The sequence below is a fragment of the Aricia agestis genome, chromosome 8 (assembly GCF_905147365.1).
Source record: "Aricia agestis chromosome 8, ilAriAges1.1, whole genome shotgun sequence".
Lineage (NCBI taxonomy): Eukaryota > Metazoa > Arthropoda > Insecta > Lepidoptera > Lycaenidae > Aricia > Aricia agestis.
This window is the reverse complement of record NC_056413.1, coordinates 15,728,586-15,754,072: the sequence shown is the minus strand read 5'-3', so window position 1 is coordinate 15,754,072 and position 25,487 is coordinate 15,728,586. Positions and strand designations below refer to the sequence as shown.

The 25,487-nt window shown below is 36.3% G+C and overlaps 4 protein-coding genes across 5 annotated transcripts; 1 reads left to right on the top strand and 3 right to left on the bottom strand.

Moving 5' to 3' along the window:
- Nucleotides 1-1,069: 1,069 nt before the first annotated feature.
- On the top strand, nt 1,070-3,101 carry LOC121729469 (deoxynucleotidyltransferase terminal-interacting protein 2). The gene is made up of 4 exons (XM_042117991.1): nt 1,070-1,258; nt 1,405-1,766; nt 2,218-2,382; nt 2,845-3,101. The coding sequence occupies exons 1-4, from the start codon at nt 1,174-1,176 to the stop codon at nt 3,088-3,090; spliced, it is 858 nt and encodes a 285-aa protein (XP_041973925.1). The 5' UTR covers nt 1,070-1,173; the 3' UTR covers nt 3,091-3,101.
- A 453-nt stretch (nt 3,102-3,554) lies between these two features.
- On the bottom strand, nt 3,555-7,920 carry LOC121729470 (estradiol 17-beta-dehydrogenase 8). 2 transcript variants are annotated; one of them, XM_042117993.1, is made up of 8 exons: nt 7,903-7,920; nt 6,057-6,108; nt 5,618-5,755; nt 5,046-5,239; nt 4,584-4,689; nt 4,359-4,443; nt 4,004-4,119; nt 3,555-3,660 (listed from the first exon to the last, which is right to left on the bottom strand). In XM_042117993.1, exons 2-8 carry the CDS (start codon nt 6,097-6,099, stop codon nt 3,575-3,577), a joined length of 768 nt encoding a protein of 255 aa, XP_041973927.1. In that variant the 5' UTR covers nt 6,100-6,108; nt 7,903-7,920; the 3' UTR covers nt 3,555-3,574. The 2 variants fall into 2 exon arrangements, with proteins under 2 accessions (XP_041973927.1, XP_041973926.1); XM_042117992.1 differs by lacking the exon at nt 7,903-7,920 and having other exon boundaries at nt 6,057-6,203.
- LOC121729471 (mitochondrial cardiolipin hydrolase-like) lies at nt 6,867-7,933 on the bottom strand. The gene has a single exon (XM_042117994.1). The coding sequence runs from the start codon at nt 7,851-7,853 to the stop codon at nt 7,218-7,220; it is 636 nt and encodes a 211-aa protein (XP_041973928.1). The 5' UTR covers nt 7,854-7,933; the 3' UTR covers nt 6,867-7,217.
- Nucleotides 7,934-8,323: 390 nt separating this feature from the next.
- LOC121729569 (ALX homeobox protein 1-like) lies at nt 8,324-20,635 on the bottom strand. Its single transcript, XM_042118122.1, has 3 exons — nt 20,617-20,635; nt 9,388-9,872; nt 8,324-8,779 (listed from the first exon to the last, which is right to left on the bottom strand). Exons 1-3 carry the CDS (start codon nt 20,633-20,635, stop codon nt 8,324-8,326), a joined length of 960 nt encoding a protein of 319 aa, XP_041974056.1.
- Nucleotides 20,636-25,487: the final 4,852 nt, after the last annotated feature.

The window sequence follows — 25,487 nt, the reverse complement described above, 5'->3', positions numbered from 1 at the left end:
TAGTTCTTCTAATTAATTGTAAGTTTGTTTACTATATTAATCATTACATAAAATATTATAGTAAGTTAAGCATCTTATGACACACTTCTAGAAACTTATTTTTAATGAAAGGAGCAAATACCTCTAAAACAGTTGCATACGCCTGTAAATAACTATTGTGTTAGTTTAAAACAAAAATGTATTAGTTTTTAAGTTATTAATGTTGTCACAATATGTTGTTGGTGTATCTTTAAATAAATAAATAAATAAATAAATAAATTCGTTGGGAATATTATGTGTAATAAATATTATGAGGTTCAACTTTTATATTGTGTCTCAGCTAAAATATTATTATAATTTATTCTGTACTGTGTACATGTAACCTTGTGCACCTTATAATTAGGTACCTACGCGGGGTACGCCGTACTGTATAGGTCTGTGCTTATAATAGATCTGTGTAATAGATAGGTATTGAAATGTTACTTTTTTAAATTAAGTTGTTAAAGGTACAAATATTTATTATACTTACATAATATTAATAACTTGCCTTACACGTATTTATTTCTTTGCACCTTTATTAAGGTAGAGACTATCATGAATAATTCATTAGTTTTAATTATTATTCATAGAGTAGAGAGAAAAAAATCATGAGAGGCTTACCGTGTCCGGTGTTCAGGCTATGGGTTTATTCATTACTAAAAAGTTGTTATCTCGGTTTTTAATGTGTAATTATTGGAAGCATAATAACCATTACATATTCGTTATCGTGTACAAGTCTAGGAAAGTGATTTAATAGCCAGAAACGTGCTCTTTTGTGTTCCCTCCAAAACCGTTTACCACTTTACTGAATCGACCGACTTGACTTCTTGACTGTATTGACTTTATACTTAGACTTTAACTAGACTTTAGACCTGAATGACCTGACGATACGGTATAGAAAAAAATGTATTAAAGAATTTTGTTTTCCCGCCATAATATTATACTCGACACTGGCCATGGTTATAGCCGAAGTGCTATTATAAGATAAGAAAAAAAAGTTTACGGTAATGACAGCTGACACTTGACAGCAATTGTCATTTGTCTGTGACAGAAGCAACAACAATCACTAATCAATTTCACGTGTTTTTAATAAAATTTAGGGCACCTTTTGTAACGGAAAATTAAATTAACTAATGAAAATACAAATTAAGCATAATGGACTTTATAGTGGATACTTGTGGTGATGAGGATCTTCAAGAAAAAACAGAATTATTAGAAGAAAATGACAAACTCTTTTTAGGTTAGTTTTATGCCTATTTTGTTATTAAATTTTTCATGTATGAATGTATGTTACAGTCTTCCATACTAATTAATGCCTAGGCATTAACTAGTTAAAATATAATATTTGAGCTGACTATCCATTTTTAATTGCTTGTCTTGTTTCAGATAAAGAAAAGAAACATCAAGATATTCTTGATTTGTTTTATAAGAAGAAGCAACAGCTGGACGACCAGTATGCAGCAGAGGAGGAGGTAGAGATGAAACTAAAAGGTTTGAAAATAGACACACAATTTGATGAATTTTACAGTGAAATGGGTTGGTCAAATTCCTACTTAGTTATGAAGAAGAAAAGAACATTGTTCAATTTTGAACAATTAGACAAAGAGACTGGAAAACTAAAGTCAAATCTCGGTGGTGTTGATGTTGATAAAGAAATGCAGAAGTCTGTTCTCCGACCTGATATAGAGAAAGAGCATGCTTTACCCAAGTACAATGTCAGTGACAGAACATTAAAACATTTGAGAAGGGTAAGTTGTATTTATATGACATTACAATTAAGTGTCTAAACACACCATGCCAAAGTTCCGCGGCGGAAGTTCGGCATGATTCTGCCTGCAATGTATTTTAAATTACCGATGACACACCATGCTGAAATTGCATTGCGTTATATTGTATGCATTTGACATCACTGATGTAATCATGCCAAACTTCCGCCGGCAAACTTTGGCATGGTGTGTTTAGACAGTTAAATGTAGATTTTTTCGAGTAATTTATTTTTATAGATGTACCAAATAATGTTGATATGAAATTAAACAAAATTTAGATTTGTATAAAGTCAAGACTAAATTAGTTTTTTTTATTTATTGTTTATACATTTTAACCTGCAGTAATATATCAAACAAGTATTCTACAAAAAGTGGTAAAATTTTATTGTTTTTTACATGAAAAATTAATTACCACTCATTTTATAATTTACAGAAAGAACGAGAGAAGACCAAGGGACCAGGTTGGTTCAACTTGGCTGCACCAGAAGTTGACGAGGATATGAAGAATGATCTGCAGGTCCTCAAAATGAGATCGGCTCTGGACCCCAAACACTTCTATAAGAAGAATGATATGGAAGTCCTCCCGAAATATTTCCAAGTGTGTATTCTTTGACATAATATGTTACAATTATTTAGCAAAATGTATACCATAAGTATTATTTTAAACCAAGTTTACTACGGCATTGGCTTGTTTTATTGTTAAACGTTTCCGCAGTGCTGTTGGAGTGCGCGTGTTCAAAGATGTAACAAACGAACGGACGAATGGTGCTGCTCAAGCGCGCGACTTTGAAACGCAACTATTACCCCCATACATCTTCGAACGCGCGGCGCTCCAACGGCGCTGCCGAAACGCTTAACGATTAAACCAGCCTTATAATATAGGGTGCAATTTATTTCTTTGATTGTGGATTCTTGGAAATCTATTGTTATTCTATTGTCTTGCTCACCGGTGAGCTTATGGGGCTTGATGGGTTAAGGACATATTCATAATTATGGAAACATAGTGGCAAAATATGGTATAAACGTTTTTTTTTAACTCTGTCCAATGTCCAATTTACAGGTTGGAAAAATTATGGATTCTCCATTAGATCATGTTAACGAGAGATTAACCAGAAAACAAAGGAAACGAACCATGGTGGATGAGTTACTAGCTGATGCAGAGTTCCAGAAATACAACAAGAAGAAATACAAGGAAATTATAGATGAGAAGAGAAAGTCAGAATACAGAACGTTCATGAAGGACAAGAGGCAGAAGAACAAGGCGATGTTAAAAAGTAACAAAATGAAGGCAAAAAAGAGTAAATAAATGTTTTATTTCTCTATGTTTTACTTTTAATTTATAACTCAACTTTGCAACTTAAAGCTTGAATTGTGTTTAAATAAATACAATAAAAATATCCGAGCATAAAGGTCGATTAAAGAAACGACATTTCAACAATAAAAATATTATGTATTTCTTTACAAAAATCGATCTAAAAAAATATATCAACATAGCACCTTATAAAAAAAGTATAAATTAAGTCCACTTAGACTAGTCTAGACTAGTTTGTAAAATCTATCTATCTAGACTTTTTTGTAAAATCTGTAAATAAATTGTTCCCAAACCTGCTATAAAGCCTTTTTTTAATATACATATTTTTGGGACTTGCCCCCCGTTTATTTTAAGTAAAATTCACTGTTTTAAAATGCTCTTCTAATTACTGTGGTTTTGTTCAGCGCATTTCAATAGTTGAAAGTATGTTTTGTTCATTTTTAAAGAATTTATCAACAATAATATTATATTTCTGTGATTAAAAACCTCCAGTAACATCAATAGCTGCACCAGTAACAAAAGAACTTTTATCTGAACTCAAGAATGTGATCACTTCCGCAATTTCTGAAAAAATATACACAAGTAGTAAAATAGAGTCATCTGAAAACTTACAAAAAATAAGAACAACTTTATGCAAAGCTTGGCTCAGTGGCGTAACTATAGGGTGGCAACTGGCAGGGCTGGCAAAAAGCCACGGGCCCCCAATCCAAAACGGCCCCGTCTCAAGAGGCCGTGAGGTCGGAAATATATACATTTGCAATATTTTGGTGGCCTTGAGCGGTATCAGGCTGACGTTACATGACAGTTCGAAAGGAACCAAAAAATCGGTAATAGTATGGGAGTTACGGTTCCTTAGTTTCTATTATTCGCAGGTGTTGTGGTAATGTTATTAACTAAAAATGTTTACCATTTGGTTCTCCCAGCCTTTGCAGTGGAACAAGTTTCAACATTTGTTCCTTAACTTTATCTGGAACTGTGCTTATTATTGGCGTATTGACAAATCCAGGCAAAATCGCGTTTACTCTGTAAAGACAAGACTTGTGTCAATAAAACAATGATAATATTTAGGGCAGCATCAACAAATTTTACATGATGGAAAATAATAAAAAACAATTTGTACTTGATATCACCTAATAAACAATGTTATTATTAAGAACAGTAACTAATTCATTAAGCAGAATTACTGTCTGACATGGCTGTTGGAAACTGGAAGATAAAAGTTGTATGTGACCAAAAATAAATTAAGTAAATAATATAGGTACCTTATGTTCAATTTCCCTAGCTCTTTAGCAGCAGTTTGTGTCATAGCCACCACTCCTGCCTTACTTGCTGCATAGTTAGACTGACCTGAAATATTTAAAATTATAATTGAAAGTCCATAATATTATGTCCAATGAAAAACATTTCTGTAATTCTTTCTTTACTGAATTTTTAATGGTAAAGTTTATCAAGAAATAACTACATAATGTTAAGGAAAAATGTCTTACCAATATTTCCATATTTTCCAACAATACTAGATATGTTAACGATGGACCCAGGAGTCTTTGCATCTGCCATTGCTTTGCCAAAGGTTTGCATTATCAAAAATGTCCCCTGTAATACAGAAAAATATTAAATATGATATCAAAAGTTAGTATAAATTCCTTTGAACATAATATACACTGTTTTAATAATTACTTTAAGTTACAATATTGTAAACAACAAATTACAACTATACCAAATTAAAATACCATCATATTTTTTCATTGTTTGGCTCATATTATGTGACACTTTGTTAGTAGCATTATAATAGCAACCCATTTAGAGCTTAAACTACATTTAAGATTAAGTTAATGCTATATTATTTCATATTGGTCTACAAACTAAAACAGAGTATTTAACTTAAATTTACTAAAATGTCCTATAGATAATAGGATACAAGTACTATTTGTATAATCTCAAATATTTACCTTCAGATTAACATTAGCAACGCTATCATAATCCTCTTCAGATAACTTCAACAACCAGTTATCTCTAGTGATCCCAGCGGAGTTAACCACAATAGTTGGTGTGGCATTGTACTGGGACTTTATTGTCTGCAGTAACTTCTGAACTGAGCTGGAGTCAGACACATCCAATTCGGCAGCACTGTGGTCTCCAATCACTGTTGAATATTTTTAACTTAAAAATATTCAACAACAACAACAAATTACATTGAGAAAAAATTGCTACAGTAGTAGTCTTTACTGGATTAGGTATTGATGTTAATATTAAGCCTAATGTTCAGACGCCATTTTTTGTCTGTTACTGTGACCATATGCCATCATTTATTAAATGTTAAAAACCAGCAAAACAGCACTGACATTAGTTTTGATACATATTTGGTTACACATTTGTAGAGGAACTGCTATTGTATAAATATTGTTGTATGTGTATTAATAACATAGTTTTTAATCTTATTTTAATAAGACCAATTATTATAATGGATTATGTTTGCAAACCAAACAATTGATTACATAAAATTCACCTAAATTTACTTAACTATTAGCACCAGAAGCCAACGCGGTGTGAGTTTTTATGGTCTCCATTGCCGCATTATAGTTCTTATCAGCGGCTATTACTGTGGCACCTTCTCTTGATAATACCTGGCAGGCCGCACGGCCTATGCCTGATCCAGCGCCTGAAAAAATAAATTAAGTACCTACAATATTTTTTTCAAACTCCGAAAATCTTTTATCACGTAGGTTTTATAATCTTAGGTATATATTTTCCAAGTATAAAAATTAAAAATATATTGTTATCTCCTATTTAAAAACATTGTAATAATAAAATTAGGAGGTAAGTAAAACATTATTATATTATTATTATATAAAGGTCAATTAATCTGCAGGACACAGAAGGTCAAAAGTAATGCTTTATGGCTATTTAAGCCTACTATTGCACCTGTTATCATTTTTATCTCTAGTATAGATTTTACTTACCTGTTACTAATGCAAGTCTTCCTGATACAAGGCCTGAGACCATTTTGGTTATCTGAATTAAAAAATTAATAAACTTATTTAATAAATAAGTCCAAAAAGGCGAAAATTTAAGATACAATATCTGTAAATAACGAGTTTGGATTGGGTTCAAAGTTTACTGTCCCTTTGACATTTCTTATCAGCTGTGAGCTGTCAGTTCATTGACGTTTGACAATTTTTTTATATAGCAATACTGCTAAATACTATTGCCAGTTTCTTGTAAAAAAGCGAAAAAAATGTAAAAAAATATTTTAGGGTTCCTTTTATTCTTAATGGTAATTAATCATGGAATCAGTAATATTGTTCTGGTCGTCAGCAGCTTACTGAAACTGGTTTTCTGAGGAAACAATGAGCATGTTATACAACTATGTATTATCGTGGGAATGCCAGACACAATAGATTTTCAATTGATATGCGGCACCTCGGGTGCCACATGGGAGTTGATTATTATACGTCATATGTATTGATAGTTATTGGTTGGGTTAAGAACTAATTGAGATAAATTACAATTATAATAATTAAACTCGTCATGAAGTATTATGGAGGAAAATATTTTAGGCTGGTTTTATAGTAGAGCGTTTCGCAGCGCCGTTGGAGCGCCGCGCGTTCGAATATGTATGGGGGTAGTAGTTGCGTTTTAAAGTCCGCGCGCTTGAGCAGCGCCGTTCGTCCATACGTTTGTTACAGCTTCGAACGCGCGCGCTCCAACGGCGCTGCGAAACGCTCTACTATAAAACCAGCCTTAAGGTTCTATAAGAAGTATATAAAACATACAACTTTATAGTCAGTTTATAAAACTGACATTTATTTGATATTTATTACAAAGTACAAAAATAAAACATTTAAGGAGATCTTAACAAGGCTTTTACACAAAACATAGGATGTGTTACTAAGGCGCAGCAGAGACGACTAAAAAGTATGTCAGGGATAGTCTGTCATCTACGCTGCGCCTAAGACTAACCTAGGCTTTACTTTGCCTACAGCTGACTGGAGTTGTTCTTAATTCAGATTTTAGACTGCAAATGCAAGCTTGCCAAGTCTTACCATCTGAATCATAATAACAAGTAATAAAAGAGTCTTAGAATTAAGTATCACAATAGAAGAGTTGAGAATAAAAAGGTTTTATAACCCAATAGGCTTAAACTGTGTCCACAATTTTTCAAACTCGTTTTTGTATTGCTGCACAATACTTGGCTGCGAGGTTACAATGACATCCTCCCAGTTACCACTCAGAGCCTGATTCGTCCAGTTTAGTGATCCAGATATAGCCACTGGGGTGGTTAGACCACTTTCGTCCATTGTGTCAATCAAGCAGAACTTGTGGTGCATCAAATTAGTTGACTTCATCCAGCGTACTGGTATATTGTGGCTCTCTAACCGTTTCAATGCTGACCCTTGAGAAAAAGCCATGTCTGCGTCCATAATAACTCTGACGTTTATTCTCCGGTATGTAAGCTTGATGATTGCGTGTGCTAAATCCATATTCGTGAGCACATACATGCAAATGTCCAGGTTGTGTTTTGGGGAGCTTAAATAATATAAAATTCTATCCATACTGGTTGTAATGGCACATCGTGAGTATTTGCTTTTCTTCAGTTGAACGTCGTTAGGAGAAAACATTATTACTTCGTGTATTTCTGTTTCTTTCTTCTTAGTAATCTGAGGTTGTTTCCTTTTTCGGTAGTACTCATAAACGAGTGTCGTAAACGCCATAGAAGCTAGGATTAACACAGATACACTTTTGTACTTGAACACCATCTTGTACTTTTATATTGAGCTAGATCTTAATAATTAATTACCTACTTACGTTAATTTAGAACGAATTAGAACAAGACGTGAAGAAATCATTGACTTTTATAAGAAATAAAAACATTGCCGGTTTTTGACCTGTCAAATGTCAATACTCAATTGTCAAATTCAATTTGACAGTTGTTTTTTTTTTAATATTTAGAAATTATTATTTAAAGGCAACCTTCGTAGTATGCCAACTAAAAATTACTAAAATAAAATTAATCAAGTAATTTTATTTTAGTAATTTTTAATCCGGGGGTTTCGGGGGCGATAAATCGATCTAGCTTAGTCATTTTTAGAAAATGTCAATTTATTCGTGTTTTATCGAATACCGAGCAAAGCTCTAGCTAGTATTATATTATTATACTGTATGGTTTCTTTAGGGAGTAACAAATAAGGCACATTCTTTTCTGATAAATATATTCTAAAAACTGTTTTCATAAAGTTATATTGTTGATGCTAAAATCATGTGGTCTCAGTCTCAGATTCAGATTATACGAACTGGGGTGGGTCGTCTGTAATGAGCCACTGTAACCACCTATGAACGAGCAAGATCCGTAGCCGTTCTCAGTACCACTGTAGTTGGAAACATTTTGGCCCATGATATTTCCGTTCGGATACTGTCTGTTGCAATTTTGCATCATCAAAGTATAATCGTTTTGGTACAAACTTGAGTTGGTGATGGGTAGCCCCAGGTTGAAATTCAAGTTGTTTGCTTGGAAATGATGAAGCCACGGTTCTTTTGTGTTACGAAAGTCTTGTCGGGGGTTTTGCGCAATGTCGATAGGCACTGGGATAGGTTCGGGGGAGCTCTGACTTGCCGCTCCTCTGTGGCCGGATAATGCTGATCTTTCGTTTCTTCGAAATTTCGCTCGTCTGTTTTGGAACCATACCTGTTGAACAAAAGGCATTTTGAAACATTATGTATGTACCATCGAGGAAATTGATTCCTTGGCAGTTGACGGACCTACGTCATTTGGTCTAGTTATGTCAATTCAATATCAGTCGTGATCTGACGGCTGGGTTTGACGTAACGCGACCAGATTATGTAGGTCCGCCATGTGCCTAGGAATCAACTTCTCTGATAGTACATACATACAACTACAAATTGCGACTCACAGATTTAAATAATACGGAAGTTTCGTCAAGGCCTGTCAGTGCTTATATCTTATAACTAGCGGTCGCCCGCGGCTCCGCCCGCGTGAATGTCGGCTGCAATTTGCAAAAAGCCTACCCAGGAAAGACACGGTCAGCAAAATGATTCCCAGGTCAATTCACAGACACCGACATTAACATCGACGACGCAGTCATTATCCGCAGGCTGTAAGATTATTATCTTTCTCTGGACGTTAAAATTGATGAGAATATTTAAATGTACTTATTAGTTTTTATTATTCGTAGCAGCTCTTCTAATGTAAAGTCCAAGGGCGACGCGCGACGGTAGTTGCTTGCCGTGGTAACCCATTTGTTCGTTTGTCCCCTTACTTTATAAAAAACCTACCTGAACTCTAGCTTCAGTCAAATTGACCCTGGACGCCAGGTCTTCCCTCACAAACGCGTCAGGGTAGTGAGTCTTCTCGAACACCTTCTCCAAAGCCGCGAGCTGCTGACTGGTGAACGTCGTTCTATTCCTTCGCGGCTTCTTTCTTTCCTCTTTTCCATCCCTTTCTTCCTCCTTTCGTGTCTCCTTCTCTTTCACGCTTTTGGCTTCGTCTATCTTCCTTCTCATGTCTTCGTACGCTAGGTAGTCGACTGGTTTGATGTACTGCCGCTGCAGGTCTTTAGGGTACCAGGTTAAATCGTTCTGGTAAGTGGGCTCGTAGTTTGTGATCTGCCTCCCAGCTGTGAGGTGGTGGAGTCGCAGAAGACTGTCCTCGTGACACTTGATCATTTGGAATAGATTGTTGTTCTCTGGATACGGGGTGTTGTAGCTTATTTGAGATTTCTGCTCGTAGTTCTTTGTGGCTTCTTGTCGATTTTGTGAATCTGGAAAAAGTTAATTAAATTTATTTTACTATCCGCGAAATTGATACATGTTGGTGAATTCACGTTATGTACTGCCATGAAAATTGATTTATTCCTAGATGGCGTAGGTATCTACATTATTTGGTCGGGTAATGTAAAGTCGATGACGTAAAAGTCGTGACCTGTGTCGGCTGGGCTAGACATAATATAACCCGAGTACCAAACAAACAAAATATGTCCAGAGGGCAGAGTACCTACTATACCTTTGTATTAGCTCCGTGGTAGGTACTACAGACCAATCCGCTCTACCACTGTAATTGTTGCACTCAGAAAAAAATCAATGCTAACTTTAATTGTACAATTGCTAACTACGTGCAGTCTATGGGTCAAACATACGCTAGCGGCTTATAGTGCCATGCGGGTCCAATATAATAATGGGTTCCCGGCACTGATGGGGCTGCCGCGATTCTGTAGCGCGTCAGGGATGTTCGCAGACGCCGGAGTGGACGGCTTTGCAGCAGTAATGTGAAAAAGATCTGCATCACTGATGAGAAGAGTACGCGGCAGCTCCAACAGTTACCTGCAACTCATTGCGAGTCGAATGGACACTGAGTGTCCATTCATGATAAAATGGACTCTAATGCATGCACAGTCACACAGTCTCACGTGATTATTTAATGTCTGAAATAAACAATTTGAATTTGAATTTTGAATTTAATTTATTAAAGACTAGCGACCCGCCCTGGCTTCGCACGGGTATAAAATATGTAGCCTACTGCCTATGTCACTCACTGAAAAAAATGATTAAAATAGATTCAGTAGTTTTGAATTTTGATTTATATTCATTACTACCCGTTGGCCGGAACCGCCGCAAAAGCTACGCAATTTTTAAATCTGTAATATTATCTTCGAAAATATTCATTTAAATCATATGCTGTAAAGGGCCTATACGTCAATAAAACCCTCGATCGCGGATTCTTGAAAATGCGACCGCTTGGGGCTTGAGAGGATCAACTATCTACTTTGCTCTTATGTCTGAGCAGACATAAGAGCAAAGTAGATAGTTCTGTCAGAGCAGCCTCTAAGTTCGATCACTAAATCATTAGTTGTAAGTACCTAAAGTCAAAAAACAAACAGAGTTCACGATTTTTTATACAGGCCACATAATGTGAACTACAATAACATAGAGGCCCTTAACGAAAGCTTTCCCACATGCAAAAAGGTTAACGCGTGGGCGGGCAGCGTGTGTAGGGCGTTGTGCAGCGCAAGGGTATCGCTTACAAAACATGTGCTAATGATTTCAGTTGCCGATTGAGCCCTTTTCAGAGGACTGGTATTATAGGGTTCCCTTTTTAGGGTTCCGTACCCAAAGGGTAAAAACGGGACCCTATTACTAAGACTTCGATGTCTGTCTGTCCGTCTGTCTGTCTCCAGGCTGTATCTCAAGAACCGCTATAGATAGACTTCTGAAATTTTCACAGATTACGTATTTCTGTTGCCGCTATAAAAACAAATACTAAAAACAAAATAAATCTAATAATTAAGGAGTGCTCCCATACAACAAGCTTGATTTCTTTGGCATTTTTTGCTCTACTAATATCAATAATGGCGACAGGTAGGCACTTGATATTTTCACAAAGGTCTTAATTATAAGTTTACTTCAATAATAATTATTAATAATAAAATAAAATGAAAATGTAAAGTCCTATACAAAAAAACAACTTTTTTGGGCAATTTTTGCTCTATGACGGTACGGAACCCTTCGTGCGCGAGTCCGACTCGCACTTGACCGATTATTTCATAAACGTTTGTTTTGAACTCGTACATAATAAATTTTTAAATTTGTTAATAGATTAAAATATATTTTCTTTGCTTAAACTGCCTTAAACCATAGATCAAGATTCAGGAACCTATACACAGTAGGTACATACATGCTATTACTAGTTGACGCCCGCAACTTCATTGCGCCTTTCGTTTATTGCGCGGGAACCTTGCGTTATTCCGGGATGAAAAGTATGCTTTCCCGGGATTCAAAGTATTTTATAATATAAAAAAATATTCAAAGTATTCAAGGTATCTCGATTCTCCATAAAATTGCAGCAAAATCGATTTAGCGGTTTGGCCGTGAAGAGGTAAGAGACAGACGGTTAAGAGGAGTCCAGACCGCCGTTTGTCCATACAAACGTTGTCCCCTGTTTCCTCCCTGGATAATGCCGGTAGAGTTATGATTTTTTTCCTGAATATCTATGGCCCAGTGCCGTAAATAGGGCGGTGCCACCGGTGCCCAGGCACAGGGCGTAGACTCTGGGGGGCGCAAGAATGGGTAGACCAGGCAGATCCTTATTCTTCGAAGTGCTCCCGATAAGTTCCCGCTGCGACCCAGAGATGTTTCCCAATGTAGTAAAAAAATATCCACAGCCGAACATATAACCTCTTCTTTTTTGGAAGTCGGTTAAAAAACAAAGGTGCAGTTATATAGAAGCTCGCACAGGGCACAAATGAGGCTATTTACGGCACTGTCTGAGCAGTCGTTCTGCGGTCGAGTTTCGCCGTGCGGTCGAACAACAAAGGTAATGTATGGTCGACTGTATGATGCGGTCGTGTTGCAGTCGTGTACGACTTCAACGCAACCGCTCTATGGCCAGCCACAAATACATAAGCTTTGTAACTTTGAAGTTTGAACATGACATAGTCATGTGGCCCAAAGGTTCGTGTGTGTGTCCGTGGCGATTCTACGCACTCACTGACAAACAATTTTTTGGTTCATACAAGTCTAAGGCCGGCCATAGACGGACCGCATCTTGCAGTCGAGACCGACTGCAAGATGCGGTTTCCGCACGGCGATCTGCAGTTTCCATACTAAATTCATATCCGCAATACACGGGCTGCTCGAGGAGTTCTTAAGCGCTCTGAGCAGTGCCGTAAATAGGGCGGTGCCACCGGTGCCCAGGCACAGGGCGTAGACTCTGGGGGGCGCAAGAATGTGCAGACCAGGCAGATCCTTATTTTTCGAAGTGCTCCCGATAAGTTCCCGCTGCGCCCCAGAGATGTTTCCCAATGTAGTAAAAAAATATCCACAGCCGAACATATTATAACCTCTTCCTTTTTGGAAGTCGGTTATAAAACAAAGGTGCAGTTATATAGAAGCTCGCACAGGGCACAAAAAAGGCTATTTACGGCACTGCTATGGCCACTATTAGCATGTCCCTATGTTTTCTTTTTTTCATAATTTTATTATTAAAAAGATAAGAACGTCCAAAAACCCAAAAAATGACCAGATTTGAGATTGGTGAGACAGCAATACATTTTCAAATAACTATTTTCAATTTCTCTCGCCCCTGGTGTATCCTCTTAAGTTAATTACTCTTTCATAGGAACGACAGAGGAAACTTAGCGGGTGCCAAACCAATAACCGCCGTACTCAGAGACATTTAATTACGATTAACCTTCAATTAAATGAAGAGTTTGACAGATAATGTATGGGGCTTATGTCAAAATTTTGAATTAATTACAATTAAGTAAATAATGTTCCACTCTGAGTGCGGTAGTAAGTCTTTTTGTAGCAGCATGCTATCTTCATCTTTTTGTTCTACCAACCAGCTATTACTTAATGTTTTTTTCTTAAATGAAATATTTTTATCAGAGACATATTATATCAGGTATGTACCTACCTGCTCACAAATAATAATAATATTATAATTTATAACTATGTAGTATGTACTAATAATAATAGGCACCTTTTAAGCTATATAAGACCTAAAAAATTTTTCTTTCAAAATTTTAAATAAATTAACAACGAGTTAAAAAATGTTAATGTCTGCTGGCACTTATTTCTTAGAGACTCTCAATTATGTTCTAAATTGATATAGTGATGAATTGAAGATAGAGGTAAATAGCGCTTACTTGAGTAAATTGAGTTGGAGGCTAACTTCCGTCGGTGAGCCATCGTATTAAATAAATATGTTAAATTAGAGCTAAACCGTTAAACCAAATATCAAAATCCAGTGAGTCCCGGGAAAGGACATAGGATACTTTTGTTTGCACATGCACGTTTCTCTTCTTTACTGTCAATCTCACCTTTGCCCGTGGTGGTTGCCTGGAAGAGATTGCTACCTAGTAATAAGGCCGCCATTGTGACACCTGAATATTTTGTCCTTTTTCTTGTACTCCTTAATTTGTATCTTAATAAGTGTGCACAATAAAGAATATTTCATTTCATTCATTCATTTCATTCATACTTTTTATCCCGTAAAAATGCACATTTCCCGCGTGATAAACTAAATTTGGCGCAACGGATTTGCGGTTGTCATCTTGTATTATTATAAGTTTTATTTTTGGTGAAAGTCACAAACACTACATTTGATAACCGAAAGCTTCATAGGTACAAGTATTTTTTATGTGAATGATTTGAAACCATTTAATGGTTTCAATTGTGAGAATTCGAGTTTTAAGAGCGACCCGCCCAGGCATACTTTATTCTCTATAGCAGTGGTCCCCAACCTTTTTTTTCATGCCTTGGTATCGCGGGCCGCAACAAACAATATTTAGCCCGGGCGCGCACTTGCGGCCAAGGCGCGGCGACCAGGCCGCGGCGGCCATCGAGATGGATACCTTCGTATGAAACCGCCATAGACGACGCGCACCTGGCCGCAACGCGACCTGCTTTCTTTCTTGATACTTTCGATGGCCGCTAGTGCACGCCCGGGCTTAGGGTATTAAAAAATTACATTCTTGAAAATTAACAATATAAAAGTGGAAAAAATTTAACGACTATCACGTAGCCTTTACGTTATTTTGCCGGTGGGCGTGAATTTCAAAATTGTTTAACATCACGCGGGCCACAAATTATAAAGTCCCGGCGGGCTGCATGTGGCCCGCGGGCCGCGGGTTGGGGATAGCGGCTCTATAGTATTCAGTGAGTGATTACTTCGCTCTGAAATACTATACTTATAATATCATCCACAACGGGTGAAAAGGCCTTGTTATTTTTAATATATAAAAATAAAAAAATATAGGAAATACTACCTACTACCTATCTATATAACTTTTTCATCATAAGTAGTTCATTCAACGTTTGATTGCCAAGAACGTTTTTTAAGAAAAAAGCCTGCCGAAAGTAAAGGCATGCTAAAGGTAGCTAAAGGTGCCGAGCACCATTATTTTGTACAAGGTTGGACTGTGATGAAAAACTATTAATATTTTGTAGAGAAAGGTTAAGCTACTCTAGGATTCAATGCTATTTATTAAAAAACAAAACAAAAAAAAAACACAATCGGCGCTTTTCTGGTTAGGTATCCACTAACTACGCGAAAGAATGCTTTTCCGACAGCACGGAAAGCTTTTCTCTAAAAACCGTACCTACCCCTTTAAACAAAAGCTCGTCTTTTCATATTATAATTTAAAAAATATGCGTAATAAATAATAATGTTAAAGAAAAATACAGAAAATTATAAGTAATGTCCAGTTAAAAGTTAATTAAACAGTCGTTTATAATATACTTCAAATAAAATGAGAATATAAAAATTTACTGTGATATTTAAACATACATGACTCACCTTTGTTTTGATCCATCAAAAAATACGAAAATCAGCGTTTTGAAACGTTTTAAATAAATACAATGTCACTATACATTTAAATAAATACTATGTCCAGCTAACACCGATTGGCTAAATAATTGTTATTAATTCACCAACTTATTGAATTACTATAATTAAATAATTCGACTAACTCGGCCTAATGTGCGAACTAATGGAGTCTGTATCTTGATCTGGCTGCTTGCGCACGATTCCGTAACATGTGTGTTTCATGAAAAAAAAACAAACGTCCCATTTCAAATTCCCGCCCACATAAATTTTCATTCTGTGGCTTATGCGCTTGCCTCTAAGATTTAAATTTCGAATATCCCAATTCGTAAATCCTGAAATTCAGTGCCGTTGAAAGTTAAACCTTATGTACACGTGATTGGAGCGCATTTCGTGCGACATGTGAAAATGGGAGTTTCAGTTTTCGTTTTTGCGTTGCATCGTCCAAAGGCGTGGCTTTTCTTTTCCCGCCCAAAGAAAAAAACGGGGAATCACTTTTGAACAATAATTGAGGCGTCAAATTGTATTATTTATGGCCGATCCGATAATTAACATAAAGTGTTTTAATAATTGATTTTGAAATGTTTATAAGGAAGTTTGTCACGGATGTGATTATTATTGATTTAAAAAATAGGAACCTGAAAAAAAGAAGAATGTGGCTGCTATTTTCCTCTTGTGAGTTGTAAGTATATTTTTTCTATTTGTCTATTTACTTACCACCTATCTCGTTATACAATTTAAATATTTACGATAAAGGTATTGGGTCACTGACCTTGTATAATGGATGTTGAAGTGTATTGGGTATACATACCTAATAGTTTAGAATACCGTACATGATTCATGATTCCTAAGCGAGAATCATACGTAGCTACTACGTGATAGGCACCTCTAGTCCCAAAGAAACTTAATAAGTTAAGTCCAATCCTAATTCCTAGTCTATATCTTTCTTTAGCTTACCTATATCTAAGTTTTTTAAATCTTACGTGTAACTTCTTAGGTCTATTACTTACGTTTTTATATTGTACTATAAGAAAGTAATTAATATACTTACTTTGCAATTTGCAGCTAATAATTTAGCCTTTTGATCGCTAATCTAAATAAGTATTTATCGAGGACGTATAAATAATAGCATTTATTATAATCTTCGTTCGACTTTCAAAAAGTGTATCATGATACCCATTTTGAATAAAAAGATATTTTATTTATTTATTTATAAGTAATATTCTCTCCACAAACTGAGCTTCTGCCAATTTTTTCCGAGTTCATGAGCATCTAAGAATATTTCCTATACCAAAATCTGGTAGTTTTGTGCATACCTAAATAAAATAAAATTTAGTCGTATAACACGATCATAAAGTCGGTATAATTTTTGAGATATCTCGTCCCCAGTTTCAGCTGTGCCAAGCCGGGAATAGAACCCGTCGCTTCGAATTAGTGTAAAATGTTGAAAAACGCCTGTACCGTCGCCGCGACAGACGGCTTGGAACATCCGATGTTGTATTAATATTAACATTTATTTTATGCTTACTAAAATATTTTTCTATTCTTAGCTTTGGATACAAAGCGCTTTGTAGTGAAAACGCAATTTTTTAAAAGTCCTAACTCTACTGTACTTTCTTTACTACTACTTCTTTAGTGTTAGTGTTAGTTTTTTAGTATAATTGTATGTATATTAGTCTATAAGGTATTTATAATATGGGCCAAGATGCTTGAATTAAATAAATAAATAAATTTACTCTATTTTCTAAAAAGTTCTTCTGTGTCACCGTTGAGCAAGAAAAATCATATTCTTTATGATTTTGTTGTTTTCTGTAAAATTTTATAATTACAATTAGAAAAAAAGAAAGTAAATAAAATGCGACAATTTATCCGAAAGAGCATCTTTCAGATGGTAGAACAAGACTCGGATTAAATAAACATCCGAGCTTTGTCCTCACTGTGCCTTTTTCTGTTCGTCAAGGGCATGCGATATAGCGCAGTCAACATCGAACGTGAGACATGCCCGCGACTCATGCCCTCTGACCGTATCCAAAACTTCAAAAATGACAATATCACTGGCGTTGCGTTCCTTGACGCATTTAATTATTGAATGCGCCAATATGAAAGTTGATGACGAAAATTGAAATGTGTGGACGAAGCTATTGATATTACATTGTAGTTCTTTGCAGATATCTCATTGCCAATTCGAGTTTATTTCAATATAAAAAATAAAAGGAGATCAGACTAAATTCCTGAACGCAACGTTCTAAATTCAAAAGCAAGCGCGCGAAAGTGTCATGGCGGCAATAATTGGGTTTGACAGTTGTCGGCGGCGCAGGCGCACGCGGTTTGCGTACCCGCGTAACGAGAACGTACTAATCTTGTCTTGTTTCCTTGCGAATATAATGAAGATGGATTGATATTTAAGAGGTTTGCTAATCAATTTTGATTATATTTTAGTGGATAATTCTAGCAGTTTATTATTATATTCTAATTATTGCTAACACTGCCAAGTTAAGGTGCCACATACGGCTTAGATCGCTTTTAGAACGTTATAGGTTCGTAGCGTGATAGGTGGGTACTTTACCGTTGGTGAACTCTACTCCCAAAATTAGTTGGTACTGTTGGTTATACTAGCAACATTCATAACTTAAATCTACTAAGGTTGGGTTGCACCAACTAACTTCAACCACGGCCGTAGCTAGAAGGGGCATCGTGGGGCAATGCCCTACCTTAAAATCATAATGCCCTACCTTAAAAATACCAAAAAACCCAAGAAAATCAATCAATTATGATTTTTTTTTTACTTCCGCCCTACCTGTAACCAATGCTGCCCTACCTCAAATCTGACTTTAACTACAGCCCTGACTTCAACTATAACTGTAACTTTAACTACAATGCAAAATGTCAAATCTTTGGTTAAAGTTAAAAATGGACGCCATCAAGGCGCCATATTTACCCATAACCATAGAGCTCGATACTTGTACTATTATCTATTCTTTGACACGGTTTTAAATGCACGTGGCGAAAAAAATGCTGTCATCATACAAAAACGCGATTTTTTACAGTTCTCCTTTACCAGCAGCGCACCCGCCGGCCGCCCACGTTCATTTATAACCTTGTTGGACCAGCTGCCATCTGTCAATTTCTCCGGTCAAAGTTAAGGTTAAAGTTAAAGTTAAATTTGCCTTAACTACAACCATAACTTTAACTTTAACCACGCCTCTGGTGCAACCCAACCTAACAGTTTTAATAATATTTTTTTTTTGATGCGCAGGGGAAACCCTTTATGGGTGCCCCGGGTTGGGCATGTGCCTCAGTTAAGCTGAAGCACCCCGGGGGTATGTGGGACTGCCGAGCACCGACAAGAGGCGCCTGGCTTACCCACTAAAACCACGGTCTGCGGTCCGCCTTTAGCCGTATACGGAGAGATGTCCTGGATCTAATAAACACAGGACTCCCTCCACCACCGACCGGTCTACCTCAGAAGGGACCGGACTACCACAAATGTTAGGGAACGCTTCGGCAAACTGAAGCGTTCCCCTCGGCGCCGGGACTGGTTAAGCCGGAGACGTTCCCATTCTCTCCCGGAGCCCCGTTAGACGAGAGTTAGGAGGTTTGCATAGCGTCGCCTCCGCACTCCCGCTCCGCAGCCAGAAAGAGACCGCCGCCCGCAGGCCTCATCGCTCTCGAGAGTCGAGCATGCAGCATATTTAATCTAATGCAATAGTCTAATTATAGGTTTATACAGCATAATTTTCGTTTGGTATTTTTTTAATAACAATAATCGGACAGGAACAAAACAACAATGGTGTGGGTTTTCACGGTAATTTCACTTGAAAACGACTCTGAAAAAAACATTTCGACACGGTGGGTCTATATTTGCGAAATGCACTCACCAATGACGCGAGAACAACGTCATTTGTCAAATCTTCCGGTACGGTGACAACGTTAACGGATTTTGAGAGATTTTTGGACGTTTTCCCTTCGACATTTTTGTAACTTGGTACTACTCGATTTCTCGTCATTTATTACCTCGAGAATAATATTATTAATTACCTAACCATTCCATTTATGAAAGCAGTACTGGCAAATTACTTTATTTAAAATATAACATTCAACATATTATGCTATTGTGAATTTTAACACTATTTTATGTTTTGTTATTATAATACGCTTTCTGCCTCTTATATTGGAAAAAGACAAAGTTGAAAGTAATCCTTCTTTTTCAGATGAGTATCGTCGACGGTTTACAGCAGCCCGTCTGTCCGTCTGGACATGACGCGTAGCCATAGTAATATTATGGTTTTGGATTTACAGTGCGACAAGGCTTTATATGAACGTGGACGGAGCACTGCTGGTAAAGGAAAACTGTCAAAAATGACGTATGATGGCAGCGTTAGTTTCTTTTTTTCGCCACGTTCATTTAAAGCTTTGTCTAACGGTACAAAAGGTAAGTACGGTACTTATTTTTTTAAGTAACTACAAGGAGGCTATAGGTAAACTAGTTACGCCCTATCCATCTAAGTGATATTAACACAGGGTCAACTTTAACTATACCTACGTCATACTATGACGTAGGTATTTGTAGGGGTCTAGTGGTATAGAGCGCGGCTCTTGACTAAGGTCGTGGGTTCGATTCCCGCGTTGGAAACATGTTATTTCCAAGTTTGGTTAGGACAATGCAGGCTGATCACCTGATTGTCTGACAAGTAAGATGATCCATGCGTCGGATGGGCATGTAAAAAGTCCTGCGCCTGATCTCTCGCCGGTCGTGTCGGTCTTCCGTCCCACTGGGTTATGAGAGTAAAGGAATAGAGAGTGCTCTTGTGTACCGCGCACACACTCGGGCACTATAAAATTACTCCTGCGTAGCTGGCCTGGTTTCAATGAAACCAGCCACCGTCACCGAAACCGGTGTGGGAGCTATTATTATTTGAAGGGGCTTTAAAATATGCATATTATTTACTAGATATCGCCCGCAACTCCGTTGCGCCAAAATTCTGTATGTTTTTTCGGAATAAAAAGTGTTAGGACACTTTTCCCGGATCTTAAAATATAGACTTTATTCCTAACCTTTAGGCGTTCAGAAACAAAATTGTGTAAAACAGAAATGTGGTGCCAAACTATGTCTATACTTAATCGAAGAAAATTGAAAGAAAAAATAAACATAATAAAGTTAGTGGACACTGCATCACAATTACCTCCAGTTAGCGCGGCCATCGCTCACGTCTGCTCCACGCCACGATGCACCCCAACGATTCATTACTGTACGAGTTTAGATTCGAAAAACTTTATTTATTTAAAAACATTCATTTGCCTAATAATATATAAGAACAGTCTAGGCTTTGGAAAAAACACATGGATAAAAAAAAATTTGATTTTGATTAATTTGCATCCTGCTTTAAACAAAAATGACAAATTTTGTTTGCTATTTTCTTTACTGCGAGGTAAGCGAAAATTTATATAATATTTTAATTATTGTCAGTTGGTCTGAGCCTTGTTTACATTTATATCAGAACTTAACAAAGGTTTTGTGATCAATGATTTTTTAATAATGATAGAAACCAACTCTCTTGGAACTCTCCCACACAAGCCGCGGTTCCATACTTTACTAATCCTCTTTCGAGTTTTATTTAAAAACTTCGTCTTCGTCCGCGTCAACAAAATGTAAAATACATAGGTAAAAAGTAAAAATATGTCCTCCTCCTTTTTGGAAGTCGGTTAAAAAGTAGCCTAAGTTACTCCTTATTACATCAGCTATCTGCCAATAAAAGTCCCGTCAAAATCGGTCCAGCCATTTCGGAGATTAGCCGGAACAAACAGACAGACAAAAATTCTAAAAATTGTTATGTTGGTGTAAGTACCGTCTAAATATTCATATGCATGTAGTAAAAAACGGTTATTTTAATATTACAAACAGACACTCCAATTTTATTTATATGTATAGATATATCTATTACCAAACACTTTTCGACACATTTCTATTCTGATGACCACCCAACCCAACCAGGTAGGTGTGCTCAACACTCTCTTCTTACAATATCTAGAAGTTTTTTTTATTTTATTTTATTTAAGAGCCTAATTAAGATTAGTACATAATATATAATTGCTTGGGCACAACGATGTAGACCTCCGTGTCAAGAGCATAATTAAAAAAATAATATATTTGTCACGACTCATCGCAAGGCACTCCCGTGTTGACGTGTTTGCGAAATTAATGAGTCCCGTCTCTAACGGGCCGTGCGGTTACAATGCCCAAACATCCGGAAGTGCAGGCGCCGGGAGGAAAAAAGAAGTTCTGTTTTATATTTTAAGGAGAAGCTAAGGAGATACTTGCGACGTTTAGTTTTTAATTAAAAAAAATACTTTAACTATAAAAGCAAAGAATACAATATCATAAGAGCGTGCGTGCGAATGGTGTCTTTTTATTTTTCTATTTATAATCTTAGAATTTTCTGGATTCGTCAATAAATGTTACAGAAAAGCTGTTCTTAATTATTATCTTAGAGCAATTTGTTGCACTAGTAACTCAAAAATAAACCATCCACAAATAACTTTTGATGTTTCCTCAGGAAATTTCTAATTTGTGAAGATAACTATAATCTTAATTGAAAACAGGCCACCGTAAAAAAGACGCCGTTTGGATACAGAGATAATGTCGTTAAATTTTGACACTTTTTTATGGGACGTCCTTATCGACATCTTAAGTGCCCGTCAGTGTTGCCACTTGATTTTTACAATTTTTACTGTTCGCCGCCTTTGACAGCTCTCGGGGGAATTCTAATGCGTTGACATCTCACCGTTGACATCGCATCTATCCCAATCGACTTTTTCTATCCCATATGGACGGTTCGGAGCATAAAAAACCGCACGACTCAAGGGTACGTTTTAGTTGCACGCAAGCACGATGCTGGGTGGCATTAACTAACGAGGCTATTCAATTACGCTGCGAAATCTTATTTCAAAATCTAATCTATCTCAGAGATAATTCACTGCTTAACTTTATGATTAAGTGGATATTTTGACATAATCTCCATAAATTCTCGACCAAATTGCTTATCAAATTAAAGTTAAATAATCGTCAAATGCCTCCTAATTCGGCCATTAGTCCAAAATTGCTGATGCAAAACTGCGTTCAGAACTTGAAACCTTCTGGCATTGCCAAAAATTTGCATCGGTCCTTTTTATCCCAGGATACGTACTGAAAAGAACAAGCAACATTCGTGGTAATCCAATACGGGTGCGTTTCTCAAAACTTCACAAATAGCCGACCACCCAATTGTCGGCATATCGGTTTCATGCGCCCGCGCCGACACTGTCAAACGTCATGTCACCGGGTTATAGCGTGATCTGTCTGAACAGAAGCGTCTTTATTAGGCAAAAATTATAATATTTATTGCTAGGATTATAGTTAGTACTATTATAAGACCTAAGTATTTCCAGATTTCAAGTACGTAATACATTATACAGACGCTCGTACGGAGAAGGAAAACATCGTGAGGCAACTCGCACATAGGTGGTCTCAGACGTAAATAGGTTGCGAGAATACCATATAATATGTGCTTGGGCATCCATACGGACATTTAGAAACATGTCCCAGGTACTACGTATCTTCATCAATGGATGTAAAGGCCATGTTTTTAAATAAGTCTTTAAATGCTAGTTACAAAGTCCGAAATCTCTAACTAAATTTTTTGTGTTTTTATTTTAGATTAAATCTTTTGCAGTTTCCATGTAGATGAAAACTACATGGAAACTGCAAAAGTTTCCGTTTTTAAATTTAAACGGGGACTATCCAAAGACCTAAAAGTAAAAATTCAAAATCTTATTATTACCCAATTAAGTATTTTTACACTCAATCCAGACATATTAATACAGTAAGGATGGAAGTAAATTCAGTATTCACACTCGAAGAACATAACGCTAATTGATATATAGGTCATAAAAACTTCGCCAATATTCTTACAAGGTACGATTTATCGTAGCTAATTTCAACCCTATTGTTAAAAAAATAAAGTTCAAAGGCGTTTTTGGAGTGTACGGTGCAAATCCAATTAAAGCTCATACAGTGTGGTGACTGGTGATATCAAAGAGTGGAAATTTGTCCCGACAGTATTTACGGCGGCGAGAGCTCATGATACTGACATCAAAGCTGGGGTGATGACCATGTGTGTGAGAGAGAATGGGACATATTTTTTATGTACTAACTTTCGTATTACATAATAAGAGACACACAATGTTTTTCATATAAGTAGACTTTAAAGTTTAAACTTTAATCTCTTAATCCCCAAAGCTATTACAATCGTGAAATGATTAACTGTCACACAAAGAAAGGGAGATCTTATAAAATGAATAGGGATGATGACAAGGTCCAAGATTAGCGAATTTTGTTAATAAAATAAAGAAATCACGGTAAAAAATAAGTGTTCCCAAAATTTCAGCTTGATAGCTTATATATGTATTTTTTTGTTATGCCCCTTTAAAGTTGGATATTCAAGTCGAATTTTTTTTCAATTAAATTTCTTAATATTTGTATACAATTCGATAACTTATGCAATTAAAAGCAACTTTTGTTATGAAACCACTTTCATAAACCCAATATTTAATATACCTGTCGAACAAAGTTGTCTCCAGATGCGTACAAACTACGAAAGACTGACGTCAGTCTTTCGTAGCACTTTGTATGGAGCGTTTCGGGCAGGTCTTTTTTATGAGATATTAGAATTGTCATATCTTGGTGAATTTTTAAGTTAACAGAGTAATTCTTTCAACGATGTTTCTATTTTTTAAGTGTCCTTCAATTACCGATAAGCAAAAAAAAAATAGTCATCATGCCTATTACCTAACTTTAATGCATTGAAGATTTTGTCATTTTAATTATTAAATGCTCTATGCATTTGCTGCCTAATTTCATTAAACGTCTGTCTGAGCGCGGCCGCAAGCCTCATAAAAATAATAATAACACATTAGAATAAGTAACTCAAATAACTTTGCAGTTTTTGCCGAATATGTTAAAAATATCGCCAACAACCAGATTTGTAAGCTGAATATTTAATTCCTCTTTTAAATTATTTTATTTTTATATTATTATTTTGATAAGTAAGTACTAACTTAACTTAATTATCTGAAATCAATAATTACGAAAAACATAAAACAAACCGAAACCTTAATATATTTTTATATATTTAAAGAAATAGGACTGTCCAAATATCCCCAAAAGGGTGGACACCGCATGAAATCCGGCGTCACGTGTGCGGGTGCAGGTCGCATGGCTCCCGGGGGACGAATTAAAAAACACAAGTTTGTTTTGTAAATAATACTTCGCGCCACGTAAGCGGTTAAGATTTAAGATACAGATAGGATAGTTGAGTAAAAAAGTGGCAAAAATGTTACTAAGAATATAAAATTTGTTTCATTTTTAACCCCCGACAAAAAAAAGTTTGACGTGTCTGTCTGTCGGTCTGTCTGTCTGTCTGTCTGTCTGTGGCATCGTAGCATCCAAACGGGTGGACCGATTTTGATCTAGTTTTTTTTTGTTTCAAAGCTGACTTAATTGAGAGTGTTCTTAGCTATAGTTCATCATCATCAGCCTGCTCCGAAAGTGAAAGGCCGATTAGCAACTTGCAGTCGTTTGGTGGGCTTTATTGCATTCTAGGTCGTGACATTCATGAATATTTACACATTAACCATTGACCTGGTGCTGCAGCATCACCTGGTAATCAATAGGATACCCAACTCCTCACCAACTTAGAGCAATGGTTTCGTGTTTGGGCTCATTTTAATTGCGACAACTAGTAAGACGTAGATAACTAATAAATTTTTACATGCTGCTGCTGCAGCTTCACCTGGATACTATAGGAGCCGAGCTCCATATGACGCGTGACGGCCTCATCCAAAAGGACATTCCTATATGGTATTCATTGGGATATAATATGATCCTGTTGATAGGAATTATTCTGCCCTACAAACACAAGTTTAAAAAGCATGAAATAAAATTAAATTAAGAAATTAAAAAAAAAAACCCTTTTATGTTATCAAAAGTAGTAGCAAAGTATTTAGTATACATTGGTAG